The 17,674-nt window shown below is 42.0% G+C and overlaps 1 protein-coding gene across 1 annotated transcript; it reads left to right on the top strand.

Moving 5' to 3' along the window:
* The first annotated feature begins 645 nt into the window (after positions 1-645).
* C12H5orf47 (chromosome 12 C5orf47 homolog) lies at positions 646-17,616 on the top strand. Its single transcript, XM_030504390.1, has 5 exons — positions 646-1,115; positions 2,687-2,775; positions 4,247-4,349; positions 7,088-7,137; positions 17,160-17,616. The coding sequence occupies exons 1-5, from the start codon at positions 695-697 to the stop codon at positions 17,322-17,324; spliced, it is 828 nt and encodes a 275-aa protein (XP_030360250.1). The 5' UTR covers positions 646-694; the 3' UTR covers positions 17,325-17,616.
* Positions 17,617-17,674: the final 58 nt, after the last annotated feature.

Raw genomic sequence — 17,674 nt, 5'->3', positions numbered from 1 at the left:
AAGCAGTTTGAGACGTCCCACTTGTCACTGGCCATATCTCATGATCCTGCTGCTGCTATGGGGCACGTGTCTGCAGAAAACCTCCATGGGAAGGACTCCTGACTGCAGTGGGCATCCCCTCGCTATCACATAACGCACTGTATGCCTGCTGTTGCTTGAAGGACAGAATGACAACAGGTATTTGATGTTTCGTAAACGTTGCTCAGCAAGTTGCTGGAGCCACCCTCCCAGCATTAGCAGGTAAGCTGTTCGGAGTACATGGTGTGGAAACGTGGTGTATCAATGTGGGAACTCAGTGTTTCAATGCAGAAGCACCCACACCAAAGAGATGCCGCTTCTTCCCCTTCTGTAAATCACAGAAATGACAAACAATCCATCACTGCCTTCAGCCTGGAGTCCCCTATATCACTTTATCAACAACTTGCATGAAATAGATCAATATATGACTTCAGGCAGCATACTTTGTGCTAAGCCCTAACTAATGCTGACCAAAATCAACCTTGTGGGGCAGGTTACTAGTGAGGGAGACGCTGGGATGGTGCAAGGCCAGCTCCCGTTCTGCACTAAGCTCATTGCTCCTGCTCAGAAAACAGTTATTTCTCCCTTTCCCACTGTCCAGCTGGGACATGGAAACAGGACGGTGGTGATCAGACGGAGCGGGGCAGGAGGGGTGCTCTGCAGGTCCCCCCACGCCATGCCTGCACACAGGAAGGGGCCGCAGGTGCAGTGCTCCTCACTGCACAGCAGCCGCAACGCCCGCCCCAGAGCCCCCGTCTCCCCTCAGCTCCCTGCCTCAGCAGGGCCTCGCCGCCATCCTGCCCCACCACACATGGCGCCCAGCCGCAGCCAGGGGAGGCCACGAGTGCCGCTCGTCTATGTCAACACCTTCGGCTCCCACCGCTGCGGCTCTGTCATCCGCTATGGCAGCAGCTGCCGAGAGGCTGAGGCGGGCCGGGATGGGCCCCTGTTTTCCCAGCTGAGCCCCACAGGGAAGGCTGGGAGGCTGAGGGGTGCCCTGGCACCAAGGAACAAGACCAGCCCTGTGCCCGCTGAGGGAGGCAGGAGGCAGGTGGTGAGGAGCTGTGGTGGGGTGAAGCCTGTCAGCCGCCATCACGGTATGTGTTGCTGAGCCTGGGGACATCTGTGCCCCTGGGCACGGGAGAGCAGAGCCCCTGCTATGGCTCCTTTTTAGGCAGGAAGCCATTTCTATGTGGTGCATGGTTGATACTGTCCCACTGGGCTCTTCCCTCAGTCAGACTGTACACGCTGAGGGGCAAAGGTGCTGCAATGTTTTTCTCCTTAAGCCTTGTTACACCCAGTTAGTCGGTATTGAGGCAGGAGGTGGAACATGGTGTTAACCTTAGATGAGTGAAAAATGTAGTATTTTTGCCCCAAACTCTTATGTTGTCCAGCTACAGCATCTCCACCCCGTGAGGTGAGGTGAGGTGGCTGCCTGCAGCGCAGCCCTCCCAGTCCTTTGGGAGCAATAGGGCCAGAAATAAGGTACATATAACAGGGCTGCCCTATTTCACACTGAACTTCGGGATCTTTCCTGCCTCTCCTCAGGAGACTCCCACCTAACCAAAGAGCCTCTGTGCCACTGGCTCCCTCGCTGCTGCGACAGCTTACAGATGTTTCTTAATGTTCTTTGTGGTTGGAACCAAAGAAAGTTGGGATGGGCATGGGTGTGGGTGCCTTTTCTTATATAATAAAAGAAAAAAAAATTAGGCAGTTTTCCACTGTTTGTGATCTGTTATGAAACAGCTCTGCTGCATGGGATGGAATGGAGTGAAAATGGAGAACATGACCTGGCTTCTGCAGAAGGAGCCAGGGTGTGAGCTGGAAGTGATGGGTGACACGGTTAGGGTGGTCCTGAGTTTTGCTAATGTTGCTCTTGGGAGGTTTTCTTTTTCTTCTATTTTTTCCTCCTCCTAAAAGCCATTTTTCCAAAGACGGCAAAGTGAAATGTTGCATTAGCCTGTAATTAAAAGCACCAGTTCTGTGGGTTATTATCTAAGCGATGCCAACCCCTAGCTCAGACGCAACCTGTGACTATGGGTAGCTCAGAGCTCTGTGACTGCCTTGGGTACCTGGTGGTGGGGCTGTGCTGTGCTGGAGGAAGCTGGTTTGCCTGAAGCCCTGCTGTGGCAAGGGATGAGCCCATGGCTGTGACCATGTTCAGCATCCCCACATGGGTCACCCTTTTCCTCAGCTTATGCCATGCCTGTCCAGCAGCTCCTTGAAAAGCTGGAACTCACCTGAGTCCTTCCTCCTTGTGGCTATGTGTGTCTTGAGCACACAAGATCAACCTCTCCTTCTTGCTCCTGTTCTTTAGCACTTTGTCTTATTTCTTGCCTTACCTCCTCTTAGAGCTCAGGCAGAATTTTAGTAGCTGCCATAGGAAGGGGTAAAAGAGGGAATTAAAAGCGAGTTTGTATTGCCCAGAATCCTGTTGTTTTAATTTCTGGTTGCTGTACAGTTCTGAAATTTGTTTTGTGGAGTTTCAGAGACACCCACTTGCCCCGCGGTACAATGAAGAAAATAAGCAAGGTGTTAGTCAGCACAATGTCAGGACTGATATCCTGTAACTTGCTGGGACCAGAAATAAGTATCCCTCTGGAAGATCTACAGCTTTCTCAGGAATATATTGTAAACACTCAGAATATGCTTTCTAAACTCTTCCTAGGTGACCTTCAAGAGGCCAACGCTGACACCTTCGACTTTCCCTTCCCTTCAAGAAATGTTGATAAAGTAATTAAACGAAAGAAGCAAAAGGTATAAAACGTGGGAGCTGAATTAGCTGCCTTTGCATTTGAGAAAATTGCTTCCTGCTTGTTCTGTCTATGTGAGAGCATGGAGGAGATTAAAAGATTGAATTGGTAGTCTGTTACTGAAAACCTTACTTACAGAAAAGAAAAATGGTGTTATTTTCCCTCTCTGGAGGCTTTAAAATTCTGGCTCTCATTCAATAAAGCACTTAAGTGTGTGCTTACCTTGAAAAATGAGAGTGTGCTGTTGACTTAATGCCTGTACTGAAATGCTTTGCTGGATTTAGGCCAGGGTGCTGCACACCTTGCTGGGTCAAACCCAGCTGGGGAAAAGCTCTGCGGCTCCTCTTCCTCTTACATTTTAAGCAAAGAAACCCCACAGGTTGCAAATAAGCAAAGGCAAGAATCAGAGTTAATAACACCATACTAGTAGCCCTTCAAAATTACTTTCTGCTTACAAATATATTTCTGTTCTTGTTCAGTAGTTCAACAAATGCTTGACATTTTAAAAGACACCTTTATTAAAACAGTGAGTCATTAGGAGATTTTGTAATGTGTGAAGTACAAGTAATCAGCTAGACAATAATATAGTAATGTCACAGATACTTGATTTAAAAACAGCAAAGTACTACTGACTGCGGGGGAACAGCTAATAACATACTATAATATCACTTTTCTAGTACATTAAATAGTCTTCAGAAAGAATGAGGAATATGTATTATGTTTGAGCAATAAATGTCCATGGGAAAGGAATTATCTTTAAATTTAAACTAGTTTCACGGATGGGGTCCAGCAAAAGTCATAACGTTAGCATGTTAACAGCCATTTACATTTGTTAGGCTGCCTCTCTGTCTGAATGCCTTCGTCAATAGTTCCAATTTAATATTTTCAGTGCACAAGTCTGAAATGTGCCCACTATAGACAGAGCTTTATGCCTCTAAAATAAAGGCCATCAACATCTATGAAACAGATGAATATGGATTTGCTATGAAATAGACAAGGCCATTGCTAGTCTGGAATCTGAGCAGGGGGTCTGAATTATGGTGGTGGTGAAGGATTACATGGGAAAGGTTTTGCTCCTGGAAAAATAAGCAATCTTCATATTCCTCCCCTCACTCCCCCTTCATTTTGGATGACTTTGAAGAGAGTTTAATGGCTCTACACAGGTTTTCATAAGCTGTTCTTATCTAGAAGGACACTTCACAAGTCTTGGATAAACAAGATTTCTAGGCAAGAAAGGAGGAGATCTCAAGGAAAATCAAGGAGTAATTTATGTCTTTTGACTTTTAAATAGAGGTGATTCTTTCATTATATCCCACATATATATATTCCTCCTCCACAGCTCCCCCTTCTCAATCCTCAGCAAAAAACCAGTTGGACTTCATAGTCATGCTGGAGAATTCAAAGTTCTGCCCTATAGATGTTTTAATGCAAACTTTTTGTATGCTTCACTGAGAAAGTTCAGTTTTATCTTTCAGTCTAAAGTCTGGCCTAAGGTCTGGAAAGTCATTTCAAAGATGCTTGCAGAAAATGAAGAGTTCAGAAGTCGACTCTCAACTTGCAAACAGTTTAATGGAGAAGGTAGGCAGTGAACTGATAATGGTTTACCTTATGAGGGAAAACAAACTACCATTGCAAGTGCTTTGACTTAAGAGCCCTAGGTTTAAGGCCCATTCAGCTGTTTGTTTTGGGTAGTAGGTTTTACAGCTCACAAATTATGGGATTCATTGCATACTTCAGACACTTCTAGCCATATCTGAAAAACCCTTGTGTTTCATTGAGGGTCTTGTATGTGTTAATTTGGAGGAAGGATGGCAGAAGTGTTTGCTGCAGCGTAACGTTAAAGACATGAACATAAAATATCTGCTAGTTTTTCTGAACACGTGAAATATGTAATTAAACTACTATTCACAGATGTGTCTAAGGCAGTACTTTTGTGAATAATAATTTGATTTTTTTTTTCCACATAGGAAAATAGTGGTTGGTTTCATACAGACAATAAATAAATTAGATGCTCCCCAAAGGTAGCTGTAGCACAATTTAACATAACCATCAAACATGTTCTCACACTGTGCCCTGAATACAGCTATTTCATTACTGGAAAATGACTCAGGAATTAAAACTAGTGCTCTGCATTGAGCCAACTTCAATTAGAGACATTGTAGTTGCTGCACAACTGAAGATAATACAGTGTATGCTTACAATTGTAATTGGAATTTCTGGCTTCACAGTCTGATGAGTTTTTAGGAAAAGAATATACTAATCCATGAAGAGTTACCAGGCAAGTTAAAAATGGCATATTCACCCACAACCCTTCAGTTTAGTTTACATTGTGTTGATGGAAGTTTTCCACATATTGGGGTATGTACAGAGATGTATTGTCTTTGTTGCCAGTATCTTATTTTTGTTGACTGTTGTGTGTGTCACATTGATTAGATTTCCACATGTGTGACAAAAAAATACTCCCTCAAAATTTTTTCTTCAGGAGAACAAAAGAAGTGCAATTCTGGTTCAAAACAGAAATCTGTCTGCCCCCGTGAATGCCCCCTGCGACCTGCAGTGGATGTTATTGGAACAGTAGAAGAAACTCCACAATATGCTGCAACAACATATTCTGCAATTATTCTGCATGTATTCCACAAATATTCTGCATTATGTGGAAAAGCACTTCTTCTGTTTGCCTTAAAACCAACTCCTCATTAATTCTGGTATTATGAGATGCAGGGTATTAATTATGTGCTATTCATATTCTTTATGCCAATCAAGATTCCATTGGCCTCTGTCATATTTCTATGCTGACAATTTCCACTCTACTAAATCTCTCCTCATATGGAAACTGTTTCTTGGCTCTGATAATCCTTATTCTCTTAGTTTTGCCATCAATTAAAATGCTATCTGCTTCTCTGTTGGTGCATGCTTCATCCATATTACTGCTCGTTTCTTTGCAGTAATCACAGAATGGTTTGAACTGGAATGAACCTTAAAAGACTATCTAGTTCCAACCCCTCTGCCACAGGCAGTGGCACCTTCCACTAGACTAGGTTGCTCCAAGCCCCATCTAACCTGGCCTTGAACATTTCCAGGGATGGGACATCTGCAGTTTCTCTGGGCAACCTGTTGCTGTGCCTCGCCACTTTCACAATAATGAGAGTGAGTGCTTATTTGCCTATATAAGTACCTGTGATATACAAGAATTCCACAGGGTTGGGCATGGGCACCTTCCTCCTGACTCACCGTTTCCTGCTAGCCAGGAGGGGTTTGGTGCTGGGGCTGTGTCTTTCCAATCAGTCGTGCTTTAAGGATTTTTCTGCTGTAAACCTGCTGCAGAAGCCACTGTAACACTCTCTTTCTCTATCAAATCTAAAGGTTTTGATCTAGCAGCTTCCACATACTTAAATCATTGCAGAAGTTTTTGTGCACAGCTGTTAATGTGTATGTGGGATGTATATGTATATGTAGGACATATATATCAATGTATATGTAGGACAAATGAAGGAAAAAAGAAGTGTTCCAGGATTTTTGTTTGTTTGCTTTCAAGAAAAAGAGACAAGGAAAAGGGAGTAGAACTCTTTAATAGGTGATTGTCTCCAAAATTGCAAGTTATCGTTAAAAAAAACCCCAAAATTCTGCTGATACAAAATCTCCTTGGTAGATTTACCATCTCAGCATAATGGCTGCTAATCTGCTTTTCTGTTTGTTATAGATATGCAACATGCTGCTTTGTTGAGCTTGTATTTATGGACAGGGCCCATTCTCTTTTCAGATACCAATTTCTCTTTGTCATCTGGAGGGAGAGCATTATCTTTATATAGAATTTCCAGTGACTTAAAAAAATCCCAACCCAACCAACCCCTCCTTCCCAACATTTGCCCTATGCTTAACTGCCGTTGTACCTCATTTTTCAGAAGCTTTAATTGAGAATCTACTATTAAGCTCTATTTAGGTGAAAACCATCAATTCTAATACCTTCTTTCTAATTAGCAGATGTTACAAAACATTAAATCAAGGAGATAAGTCTCCTATTGATCTGAACTTTTCATTAAATAAGAAGCAAATAGAATAATTCTAGCAGACATTTAGATATAGATCAACAAATTCAAGTAAACAGGGTTCATTTTTATCTTTTTTTTTTTCAACTATATTAATAAAGCTAGAAAATTCGTGCTGCATTTTATTTCTTCTATAAATAATTTTCTTGAGAGAACAAAGATCTACTTGAGTTCCAATGCTACCTATTTACTCCTTGGAATCTTGCAATTAAGATTAGGTTTGGTGTGACTGAAAATGATGATGTGCCTCCACATAATATTCTCCCACAGGCAATGATATGAGCCAAAGTTCACAGAATGAGCCATCCTCCCTGGACAGGGTAAGTATGTAGTCCATTAGCTGCCAAGCAAGCTTAAACAAAATAATCAGATTCAAAAGACACACCAATATTGCTTAGCATTATCAACAAGCACTGGTTGTATGCTTCAGTATTCCTGACATTGGACTCGAGTGGTTTTGAAGATTTCAGTCATATTTGGGAAGTGGAAAAGCTCTGTCCTCAGCAGAAAGGGCCACGGGAATTGCCGAGGCTGGGAGGTGGATTTTGCCTTTTTATTGAGCTAAGTCCTTCTGTGAGGGTCTAATGTAAAACGTGAAGAATCTGAATAGGGTATTTATTTGGCATGCTTTATAGCTGACTTTTTAACATTAAAGGGAATGTACCACTCCCCTTCTGTCACCTTTTTTCTCTAGGAGGAGTGCATCTTTGGATGGGTATAGCAAGAAAATAAAGGAAGATTCAACCCAAAAGGAAATACAAAAGTAGTGAAAGTTTTTACTTTGATCTAGTTCTTACTGAAGTCGGTGGCAAGACTACGAGAGATTTCAGTGCACACAGGTTCCCTGTTGTTTGTTTGGTATATGTGCTTCTACTGTTTAAGAGATTTGTTTTTACAGTGTCTTAAACAGCTCTGTTGCAAGATATTTATTTCAAGTCATTAAGTCTAGTGTTTCACTTAGCTATTAGTTTTCAAAGCTTTGTAATGAGCATAATATTGTGACAGTTTGCTTGCAAAAGAATAGAGATACAATTTAGTGTTGACTGTATTTATATCTATTTTTTGCAGCTTGTCAGAATCATAAGCAAACACAAATTCAGTAAGGCATAACTCCACACAAGATATAAAGAAACACATTTTTTCCTTACCAATTTGAATAAATTTGACTTTATTATATTAAAATAATACACAATTACCCTTCTGTTCATTCATCCATTTATACATGAATCTCAGCAAGTACTTTGAATATGAAACCAGGTGAATGTTTTCTGTCTTGCTGTTCATCGTGAAGCACATAATGATATCATCATAATCAGAAGGTATTGTTTATCTAGCTGACTTCAATAACAGAATATAATTTTCTCCTGTTATGGAGTTTCATACTTGAACTCTTGATTGACGGTTAAAGCCTTTTAAACTAGCAAATTGTGTAAATGGAACACAAGCACTGCATAAAAATAGTATGTATATGGATTTCATCTCTGTAGCTAAAACATTCACCTGTCACAATTAGACATCCTTGGTTTCAATAAAAGGATTGTTTTCTCATTGCATAATGTCTTAGTGTTTGCAGATACAATGACTGGAATGTCAGAGTGTTGAGCTTTAATAACATGCTAGTGATTGTGTCATTAAGCAGCAAAGCATTTGGAAGGGTTTAATCTCTGTTTTCTCAATAGTAAAACTGCAAGTACATAACTGGAATGTGCCTTTTTGATGACAGCTCTGGCATCGAGGTTCTTTTCTGGTTTGTGGTTGAGTAATATTCTGATTTTACTTAAAATAGTTGACATTTCAGCTTGGAAAAGGAAGTGAGAAAGCAAAATATTCAATCAAGATGTGATCATTTTTCTGGCAGAGCAAAAATGTCATAGTTCTTTGGTATTCTCAAAATACATGTTTGCAGTCACAAGTTTGGTTGTTTTTTTTTTTTCCTTGGGTACTAAATGAGAGGATGTCCCTCTTCCCACAGTTCTATCAATGAAATGTTTGCACGGGGAATATTTGGTTTATAATCCTGGATTGTAAATTGTAGAGTTGTTGCTGTAACGTCTCTTTTCTTGTAAACTACAGCTGCAGTTGGTACCTTTACTGGCATAGGTAAGGGGCCCTGGAAACCAAGCTTTGCTTCTAGATGCATAATTGCTACTTTTACAGGATAGATGAGATGCACTAACCTAAATTTCTGAATGAAATTCAGCCAACTTGCCAAGATCCTTTGGATAAATATAGACCTTTGTGGGACTATGCTAAATCATTTTAAAAGGAAGCATTATAAAAGATAAATATGGCCTTAGACCATTCCTGTCCACATACCTCTTACAATCTGAAAAGTCTGTATAGGTTGATTGTCAGTAGCTGCCAGGGCTACCTGGTAGTGTTTTACCTGCTTGCTGCATGTGTGTAAATGACCAGAAGGTGCAAGGGAAAGCTCTGGCCCTAGAAAACAGATTGGATGTATTGTTGGTACACATGTGGGAATGAAAGAGTGCAAGCTTCCCCTTTGCGTGTTCAGGGGGACCACTGAGGTGCATTAGTCTTGCCCCAGCATTGCTCAGCCTCAGTGGCTTTGCTAGATTTTGCAGGGATTCAGAGTAGCCTAAACTTATGTGCTGTGCTGCTCCGTTTTCATCCAGGTGAGATTTCAGGGGAGGGCCCAGGCAGCATTGACCTTGCCATATGGTTTTATGCTTGTTAACACCCTGCTAATCAAGAGAAAGAATTAACTAGTGCCTTCCTTATTAATCCCAGCAAATCATCCTTGCCTACTTGCCTTAGTCGTTGTCTAGCATGCCCCTGTTCTGCATTTACCTCACTTCCAGCTCACTCCAGAATGCAGTTTGTGTCCAGAGCAGAGGCTGGTGAGCAGCAATGGTTTCTCAGCCTACAACATGTGTGAAACCACAAGAGCCAGCAGCCCTTTGCCCAGAACCCCTGTGGTGCTGGTGATAGAATTGTTTGGTTGGGATCTACTAACAGAAAAGAACTTTCAGTTTGCAGTACTTTGAAAAGGCTCTTATATTTCAAATCACCTTGGGCCAGAACAGCCAATGCATTGGGGAAAAAAGATACATGCTGATTCAGGTTCAAAGTCTAACTCTTTGGATGATGAAGTCTAGCTTTCTACTGTAGTGACCAGGTTTCAAAGGTACTGTTGTGAACCAGGGTAGTCAGAGAAGTTCAACTGCTGAAAATAGAGCCCGAAGAAGAGCCTTGGCCAAGATATCCAAACCAGAGCAGCTGACACATAGACCATCACCAATCACTCAGACCCTCATGGTAATGCATTCTTGTCTTAAGTTATATGGCCATGTAAGTGTAAACTGCAGAAGAGAAAGTAGTCATAGTGTTGCATTAAAATATGTTTATGTGATCCCATAACTAACACGTTCAACAAGAAAAAAAGGGGTTGGTTTATACAGGAAAACTTGATTTAATCCTGCTTTGTTAAAAGGAGTCAGAAATAAGTAAGAGAACCTCAGGGCACTAGATCATATACTCGAGATTTGGCAAACAACTGATCCTCCTCTGAAGTCCTTAATCATCACTCCAGAACCAAAAGCAAGTGCCATACTGTCCTGCTGTGCTTCCTGGGAAGCAGTGTTGTTCTTTCACATTCTTCAAAATGCATATCAGTTACCTGAAGTTTTTAATAACAAATCTCACTTGGAGTGTGAACCAAAGCAGATGTGCAAATATAGAGGTCACACTTCTTTGTCTTTGCTTTGCCTTGTTCTCAGTACATTATTTGCCTTTCTATACAGAACAAAAACTCTATCTTATTCCAAAAGTTTGAAAATTTTTCATCTCAACCCTGTGAACAGTTGCCAAGAGATCTGAGGAGGCACCTTGTGGTATAGAGGTGGGAGGGAGCAGCCAGGGCACACAGAGTAGCTGCTGAATTCTTGGTATTCATAAATAATAGTGTCAGCTTCTTGTCTCAAGATCTTCGAGTTGGTCTGAATAAGTGTTTTTTTGTACTGTGTTTCATAAATACAAATGAATCTATATGAGGCCAAGCAATGGAGAGTAAGGCCTTTGGGTTTTATATTGCTGTTGCATGCTAGCGATTTATTGGTGAAACAAAGTTTAGTTGGAAATAGCACATCTGCTGGCCCTGAAATGTTTTGGTTAGAGTTATCCCATTTGGTGTGTTCTTGCCAAATTGAGCTCCCCTTGTTCCTGGAGCACTTCTTGGCTGGTCAGCCAAGGCAATGCAGCCATCTCTGTCCTCGAGTAGCCTGTCCAATGGCACTGAGGACTATCCAGGGCTTGGGGGCTTGAAACTCCAGCCAGTGGTCTTGGGCTACCACTTCCAACCTGCTGTAAAGCTAAAAGCGAGAAAATCCTGGGAGCTTGAACTCCGTTTTGATTGCCATGTGTGGAAGTGCTAAGAGTCTTGGCTGAGGCTGGACTGCTGGAGCTCCTGCACTCTCTAACATGAAGCTGTGACTTTGGGCTGGCATCCCAGAGTAACCCACAGCATCAAGGCTGCACTGGAGCCCCAGGGTCTTGTGAGCTCTCACAGCTACTGTGTGGAGCTGGTGTTCGCAGATGCCATTGCTATTGCCAGAGATTATGTCACTGATCAGCCACAGGCTTGGGAACTTGGGAACTGTGTTTTGGAAGTGTTTTGATGTTTCTGAAGTGACCTTTCTGGGAATTTCCAGTTTGTAGGCATTTTCAAAAGACTTTGTTTCCTGCTTGGTTTGGACCAAAGCCACCAATTCAGATAAAACCTCATTTCCTGCAAACTGGAGGCTTAGCTTGCCAGGCAGCTCTTCTGCTCATGCCCGATCTGCTCTGGTGGTGTGATGAATCACTCCTCTGCCCTAACAGCAGAGGTTCTACAGTCCTGTGAGGTTATCATAACTTGACCATTACAATGTAATCAATCAATCAATTACAGGGTTAGTAATATTTCATTGCTGATTCCTCCCAAGAAAAGATTTTAGCTCTTATCAAACCTTTAGAACAGGATGTGGAGTTTCTAACATGGTCAGATGTCAGGAAAGTATAAGGTGACCTTTGTCTTCACTGAACATTTACATTGAGTAAATGTCTTTGTCTTTAGGGCCCTCTCTGGTAGTCAATGTTCATGTTTTAACTTCAAAGCTTCTAATACAATTTTGCATGGACTTTGACTAAAGAATAGCCTTCAGCAGGCAGTTCAATTCTGTTGGCTTTTTTGGGGTGCAGTGACTGTAAGCAAATTTTCGGCATATGTGACATTTTGTGTGCAGTAGGTCCTTAAATGTAAACCAAGACAGGATGCAACTTTGATTTATAGCTCTCGTAAATAATTCTCAGTGACATGGGCAGGTTTGTGTATTATGTATATTTTCATTGCATAAGCACTTATATAACGACGATGATAGGAATTTGCATAAAACCCAAAGCAGACATACTTTGATGGGTTACATTACAGGCTTCCCAGCAAATTGAAGTAGCAGGGGAAAAGAGCAAAATTTATTGAAGCCTATTAAGGCCACAGTGAATTTTTAATAAATATTCACAGGAAGTTGCTCACTTGTTAGTGACAGCATCAAGGCCATCTGAAAAAATCACGTTTGAACATTTCTGCCTGCCTTGTAGCTAGCGAAAATCAATGCGAGTAGCTGCAGTTTCATTTTATTAGAAGCAACAGATATGAAGGCCCCTAAGGAAGAAATGGAGTATGCCTTGATCCTGAGAGAGGTAGAATACCTCCTGCAAGATGCTGAGTACTTTCACCTCCCATCGACTGTGGCACCTCTTAGAATGGGCTGTCTTGTGTTTTCTGTGCTGTAGGTATGGAGCAGATTAATGTGAGGATTTCTTCTTCTTTCTCTAAATTGTGAACCCACACGTGTGTCTCAGTGGACTAAACTGCGGATGTTGCTGGGCTGCTTGTGAACATGTCTGATTTGTGTAGTGTCCCAGAGGTCATGGCAAGGATATATTTATGCTGTGAACGTGTGAAATTTATTGCACGCCTGGCATTCCTGCACAGACGAGGAATGGAGGCAGATTAAAAGAGCTGTGCAGAAGGTTCACTAGGGCACTGACAAATGCTCTTTTTCTTCCAGAATCTTTGTAATCTCTTGTATGGCTTTTTTTTTTCCTGTTCTCCTACATGCTTATTTTCTTGTTCTTAATGTGCGTGTGACAGGAAGTCTGTGGCGCCAATGTAGTTCTGTATAATGGATGAGCTCCTCTGCAGCAATGGTTACAAGTAGTTAACTCCAACTTAAAATGTACATGATCATGTTTTACACCCTTTGGTATTTTAAATTCCTTCAACTACATGGAGGGTAAAAATTCTTGACTGTGGTGTTAATTTGTCTGTGGGGTAATCTCCTAAGGAAAAGAACATAAATGCCCACCTCAATTGACTCTGTTGTCCTAGACTGAGCAAAACAACAGGGGATGAGCAGTGAGGAGCAGTTTGGAGCATGGCCAGGGAACAGAGACTTGTCCTTTTATAATCTCTACAGGTCTGCAGTTCCCTCAGGCAGTTTTAGTGGCAACAGTCCCATACTTTGGGTTTAGGTTGAAGTTGTGGTGAAATTCCTTCCTATGTTGATGTGCTCTGTCTAAATGTTAGTTTCCATCCTCATCATGGTGTTTTCTCCAGGAAAACACAGATCTGAATTCTGCCTATATGTATTTGTCAAGTCACAAGGCTCAGGTTAGAGCTGGGTTTGGCTTAAACCATCTCCTGAGGTTCTATACCAGTTTTCATTGTTGTATTAGACTAATTTTGAAATGAATTAATGTGAGTGTTTGAGAAACAGAAGTGATGCTGTGGTAGAAGAGTTGAAGGTGGATGAGGTTACTCCTAGCATTGCCCTACCTTGACTACTGTGACTGGTCTGACTTCCTGAGACTTTGTCCTCACTTTGTGCCTTTGGGCTTTGTAGTTTTTCTTAGTAATTCCTACTGCCTGCTCACATGTTTCCAAATACTTTAATTGAAAGCCTGGTCCTAGCTTCTAAATATGTGAAAACAGATAAAAATAATATTACTTATAATAATGAGCAAGAAAACTATAGGGAAAAGTGCACGGTGTGCAGGAAATTTATTTTATGGAGAGAGACAGTGAGCATAAGAATTTCACAGATCAAGGAGCAAGTAAGTAAAATAATATTCATTACCATTAAAGAGATGTTGATTTATATCTTCAGGCTTGAAGTGCGTAGAGGTTGAACTACTCTGTAACTGACGTTTTGTTTACAAGTTGCAGAATTTACACTACAGAGAAATGTTATACCCAAGCCCTATTGCAAATATTATGCCTCTTAACGAGAGCTAGTAATTTTCAGTGTAAACAGATAGCGAAAACAGTGATTCTGCTCTGATTTGTTTAACTGGAAATAGAAAACAATTGTGGTGGGTTGACCCTGGCTGGACACCAGTTGCCTATCAAAGCTGCTCCATCACTCCCCTCCTCAGCTGGTCAGGGAAGTGAAAATACAACAAAAGGCTTGTGGGTCGAAATAAGGACAGGGAGAGATCGCTCACCAATTAGTCATGGGCAAAACAGATTTGACTTGGGGAAAGTAAATTTAATTTATTACCAATCAAATCAGAGTAGGATAATAAGAAATAAAACCTAAATCTTAAAAGACCTTCCCCCCATCCCTCCCTCCTTCCCAAGCTTAACATTATTCCCAATTTTCTCCACCTCCTCTCTCCCAGCAGCGCAGGGGACAGGGAATGGGTGTTGTGGTCAGTTCATCACATGTTGTCTTTGCTGTTCTGGAAAGGACTCCACATACTCTTCCCCTGTTCCAGCGTGTGGTCTCCCCCATGAGAGACAGTTCTTCGTCAACTTCTCCAGTGTGGGTCCTTACCACAGGCTGAAGTTCTTCATGAACTGCTGCAGTGTGGGTCCCTTCCAAGGGCTGCAGGTGCATATCTGCTCCACCGTGGACCTCCATGGGCTGCAGTGGCACAGCCTGCCTCACCATAGCCTTAGTCTTCACCACAGACTGCGGGGGAAATCTCTGTTCTGGCACCTGAAGCAACTCTTTCCCCTCCTTCTTTACTGACCTTGGTGTCTCCAGAGCTGCTGCTCTCACATATTCTCACTCGTCTGGCTGCTGTTGCACAGTCATTTTTCCCCTTTCTTAAATACGTTATCACAGAGGCATTACCACCATGATGGGCTAGACCTTGGTCAGCAGTGGGTCTGTCTTGGCATTAGCTCTGTTAGACACAGGGGAAGCTTCTAGCAGCTTCTTTGGTAGCCCCCCAGCTTCCAAACCTTGCCATATAAACTCAATATATTAACATACTGTGGGAGACTTATTAAAAACATAGAAAGAGGCATATATTCTTGTTGACAGAAGAAATGTATTGTTTATTCCTCGGAGTCCCATGTTGCTCATATTGCTGCTTTGTCTTACTGTCACTGAGCTGCGCTGTGTGGGTGGAAATGTCAGAGTCTATATTCGCTCCATAAGAAAACCTGTGTGTTATTCTTTCATTCCTCATACTCAGTTGGGTTTGCTTTAATGTTGTCCCTAGAGGATGTTCACTTTTAGGATCTTACTGGCAATTTTAGGCATCTGTTTTTTCTAAAAAGCATCCTGCCACATAAATTTACTCCTGGTAGTTTGTTGGTTTGTGAAAGTGGCATTTTGCAAAATGGTATTTCCAAACTGAAATGGGGCATACTGACCCCAAGTAGTTACAGAGCTAGTTCAGTCTTATGGCAGAAATGGAGGTTAGTGGATGTAATGCCAAGGAGGGCTTTGAGAGATTCAATATCTCTCTGCACATCTCCCTCCACCACCCTGCCAAAATCCTCAGATGGTAGCACTGAAAGACGTTGCCTAAAATGTGCTTCTACCCTGAAAAGTCATAAGGTAAAAGTAGCATCTGCTCATTTAACACAGGTTCTTGGTGCTGGTGAAAAAGTGGCTTTAACTACCAGTGCTCAAGTGCTGGCAATGTTGAGCTGTGTTCTCTGAGTTATATCGAATATCTCCAGCAGAGTTTAGTTCTGTTTAGTTATCAGTAGATTTGCAGCTACATGAAATGTATTTTACAGTGGTAATAATGCACAAAAAGGAATGGGATTCACCTCACTGCCTCTTTGCTGTGTTATTCTGAAGAGTATTCAAGTATAACCAACTGAAGTCAATATATTAAACTCTGTGAGCATATCAGTGTGTTCAAGAGAGCAGACATGCTGAGCAAGCAGATAACCTTATTTGCAACCTTATTTTTCACTGTGTCACCACACTTCCCATGGGTTTGCACAAGTGATTCTGGAGATTGAACATCCGTGTGTTTGCCAAGTTGCTTAACACATCTCTCAAGTCAGAGGATGCCTAGGCCTCGCTGAGGTAGTATTTTGGCTAGCAGGATATTCACTGCCAATGTAGATATGCATGAAAATTATCTGGTTACGCCAGATCACAGAATGCATTTGCAAGCTATAAAAGGCATCATTTTGCTTTTCAACAAGGCACTCTCTTGTCCCTTGGTAATTACTAGACAAAGGTGGAAAACCCCAATGCCATTTCTATGGAGTTACAATGCCGTATTTCCTTTGTATTTTTAAATAATATTTCCTAGACCCTCAGTTGAAAATAGCCATTTTGCTGACAGAGGAGCTAGAGTAGTTCAGATTATGCATTCAGTGGGAGATAACTATCGAGTCCGTGAAATCTCTTTGGATCGTCAAATCATTTCAGGTGATATAATCTGTAATACACCGAAAGTTGGGGAAAGAGTTGCTGCAATTGCACTTTCTTGCTTGGAGCATCTGTCACATGGGCAGATGCTGATGGAGTTGGGATTGTTCAGCCTGGAGGAGGCTCAGAGGGCTCAGAGCCAGGCTCTGCTCAGTGGTGCCCAGTGAAAGGGCAAGGGATAACGGGCCCAAACTGAGACACAGGAAATGTGTCATTCACTGGCTCTGGCAGGAGCCTGGTGCAGTGCCCCTCCAGGCTTTGGCTCAGGATCTACCAAGGCCTGTCTGGGACAAGACAGGCCTTTTGTCATCATTTGTGAAGTCTGTGCTTGGGGATTTTCTTACAGCCACTACATTTTGAAAGTCCTAATTGTCATCCTGAGCCAAACTATCACAGTGACATTCATCTCTGTGCAGAGCATGAGAAAAGGACTTTGTTGGGCTTTTAACTTGCTATATATTTGCACAGATGCATATATATATTTGTGTTGATGGTTGATTTCTGGTATTTACTACAATATTAAAACAGTCTTGAGCTGAACATGCCCCTGATGGATGGGATCTGAAGGGATCTTTCCTACTGAGCTTAAGAAACCTTTCCTCAGTTTCCTGAATATGAACTCCTAAAATCTTATGATGTGATTAATTTTTTTTCAGATGGTTCTGAGGGCATCAAAAAGTTACCTGCCAACAATTTTCAACACTCTGAGCAAAAGTTATTCCAAGTTAATTTTTATATATAGCAGAACCTTATTCGTAAAACCAGAAAAACTCTCTTGGCTGAAATTCACTGTTGAAGTTTGGCCTTATGCAGGGGTGTGATACAGAAAATTCCAACCCACGCATTAAAACCAGGATCTTTAATGGACCATGCAAGGTGATGTTAGTACCAGGTAGTTTCAGCTGCCTCACCTCTACTCCTTGCCCCATGGCACTTCTTGTTCTAAATACTGACCCACTGCACCATGACCAAGCTCATACCAACGCATTCAGCACTGCTTTAAGTGAATTTTCACAAGAGCGCTCTGAAAGGCTTTAGTATGGAAACAGTTCATGTCTTTTAGGAGTATATTTAGGTCTTGCAGAGGAGCTGCAAGCTGTGGGGGCAGATTCCATACTTACAAACAAAGCAGGCTGAATTCACCCCAAACACCCCGTCCCCTGCAGCGCCC

Source organism: Strigops habroptila, chromosome 12, assembly GCF_004027225.2.
Source record: "Strigops habroptila isolate Jane chromosome 12, bStrHab1.2.pri, whole genome shotgun sequence".
Classification (NCBI taxonomy): Eukaryota; Metazoa; Chordata; class Aves; order Psittaciformes; family Psittacidae; genus Strigops; species Strigops habroptila.
The sequence above is the reverse complement of the archived record's forward strand: the minus strand, read 5'-3'. Positions and strand labels throughout refer to the sequence as shown.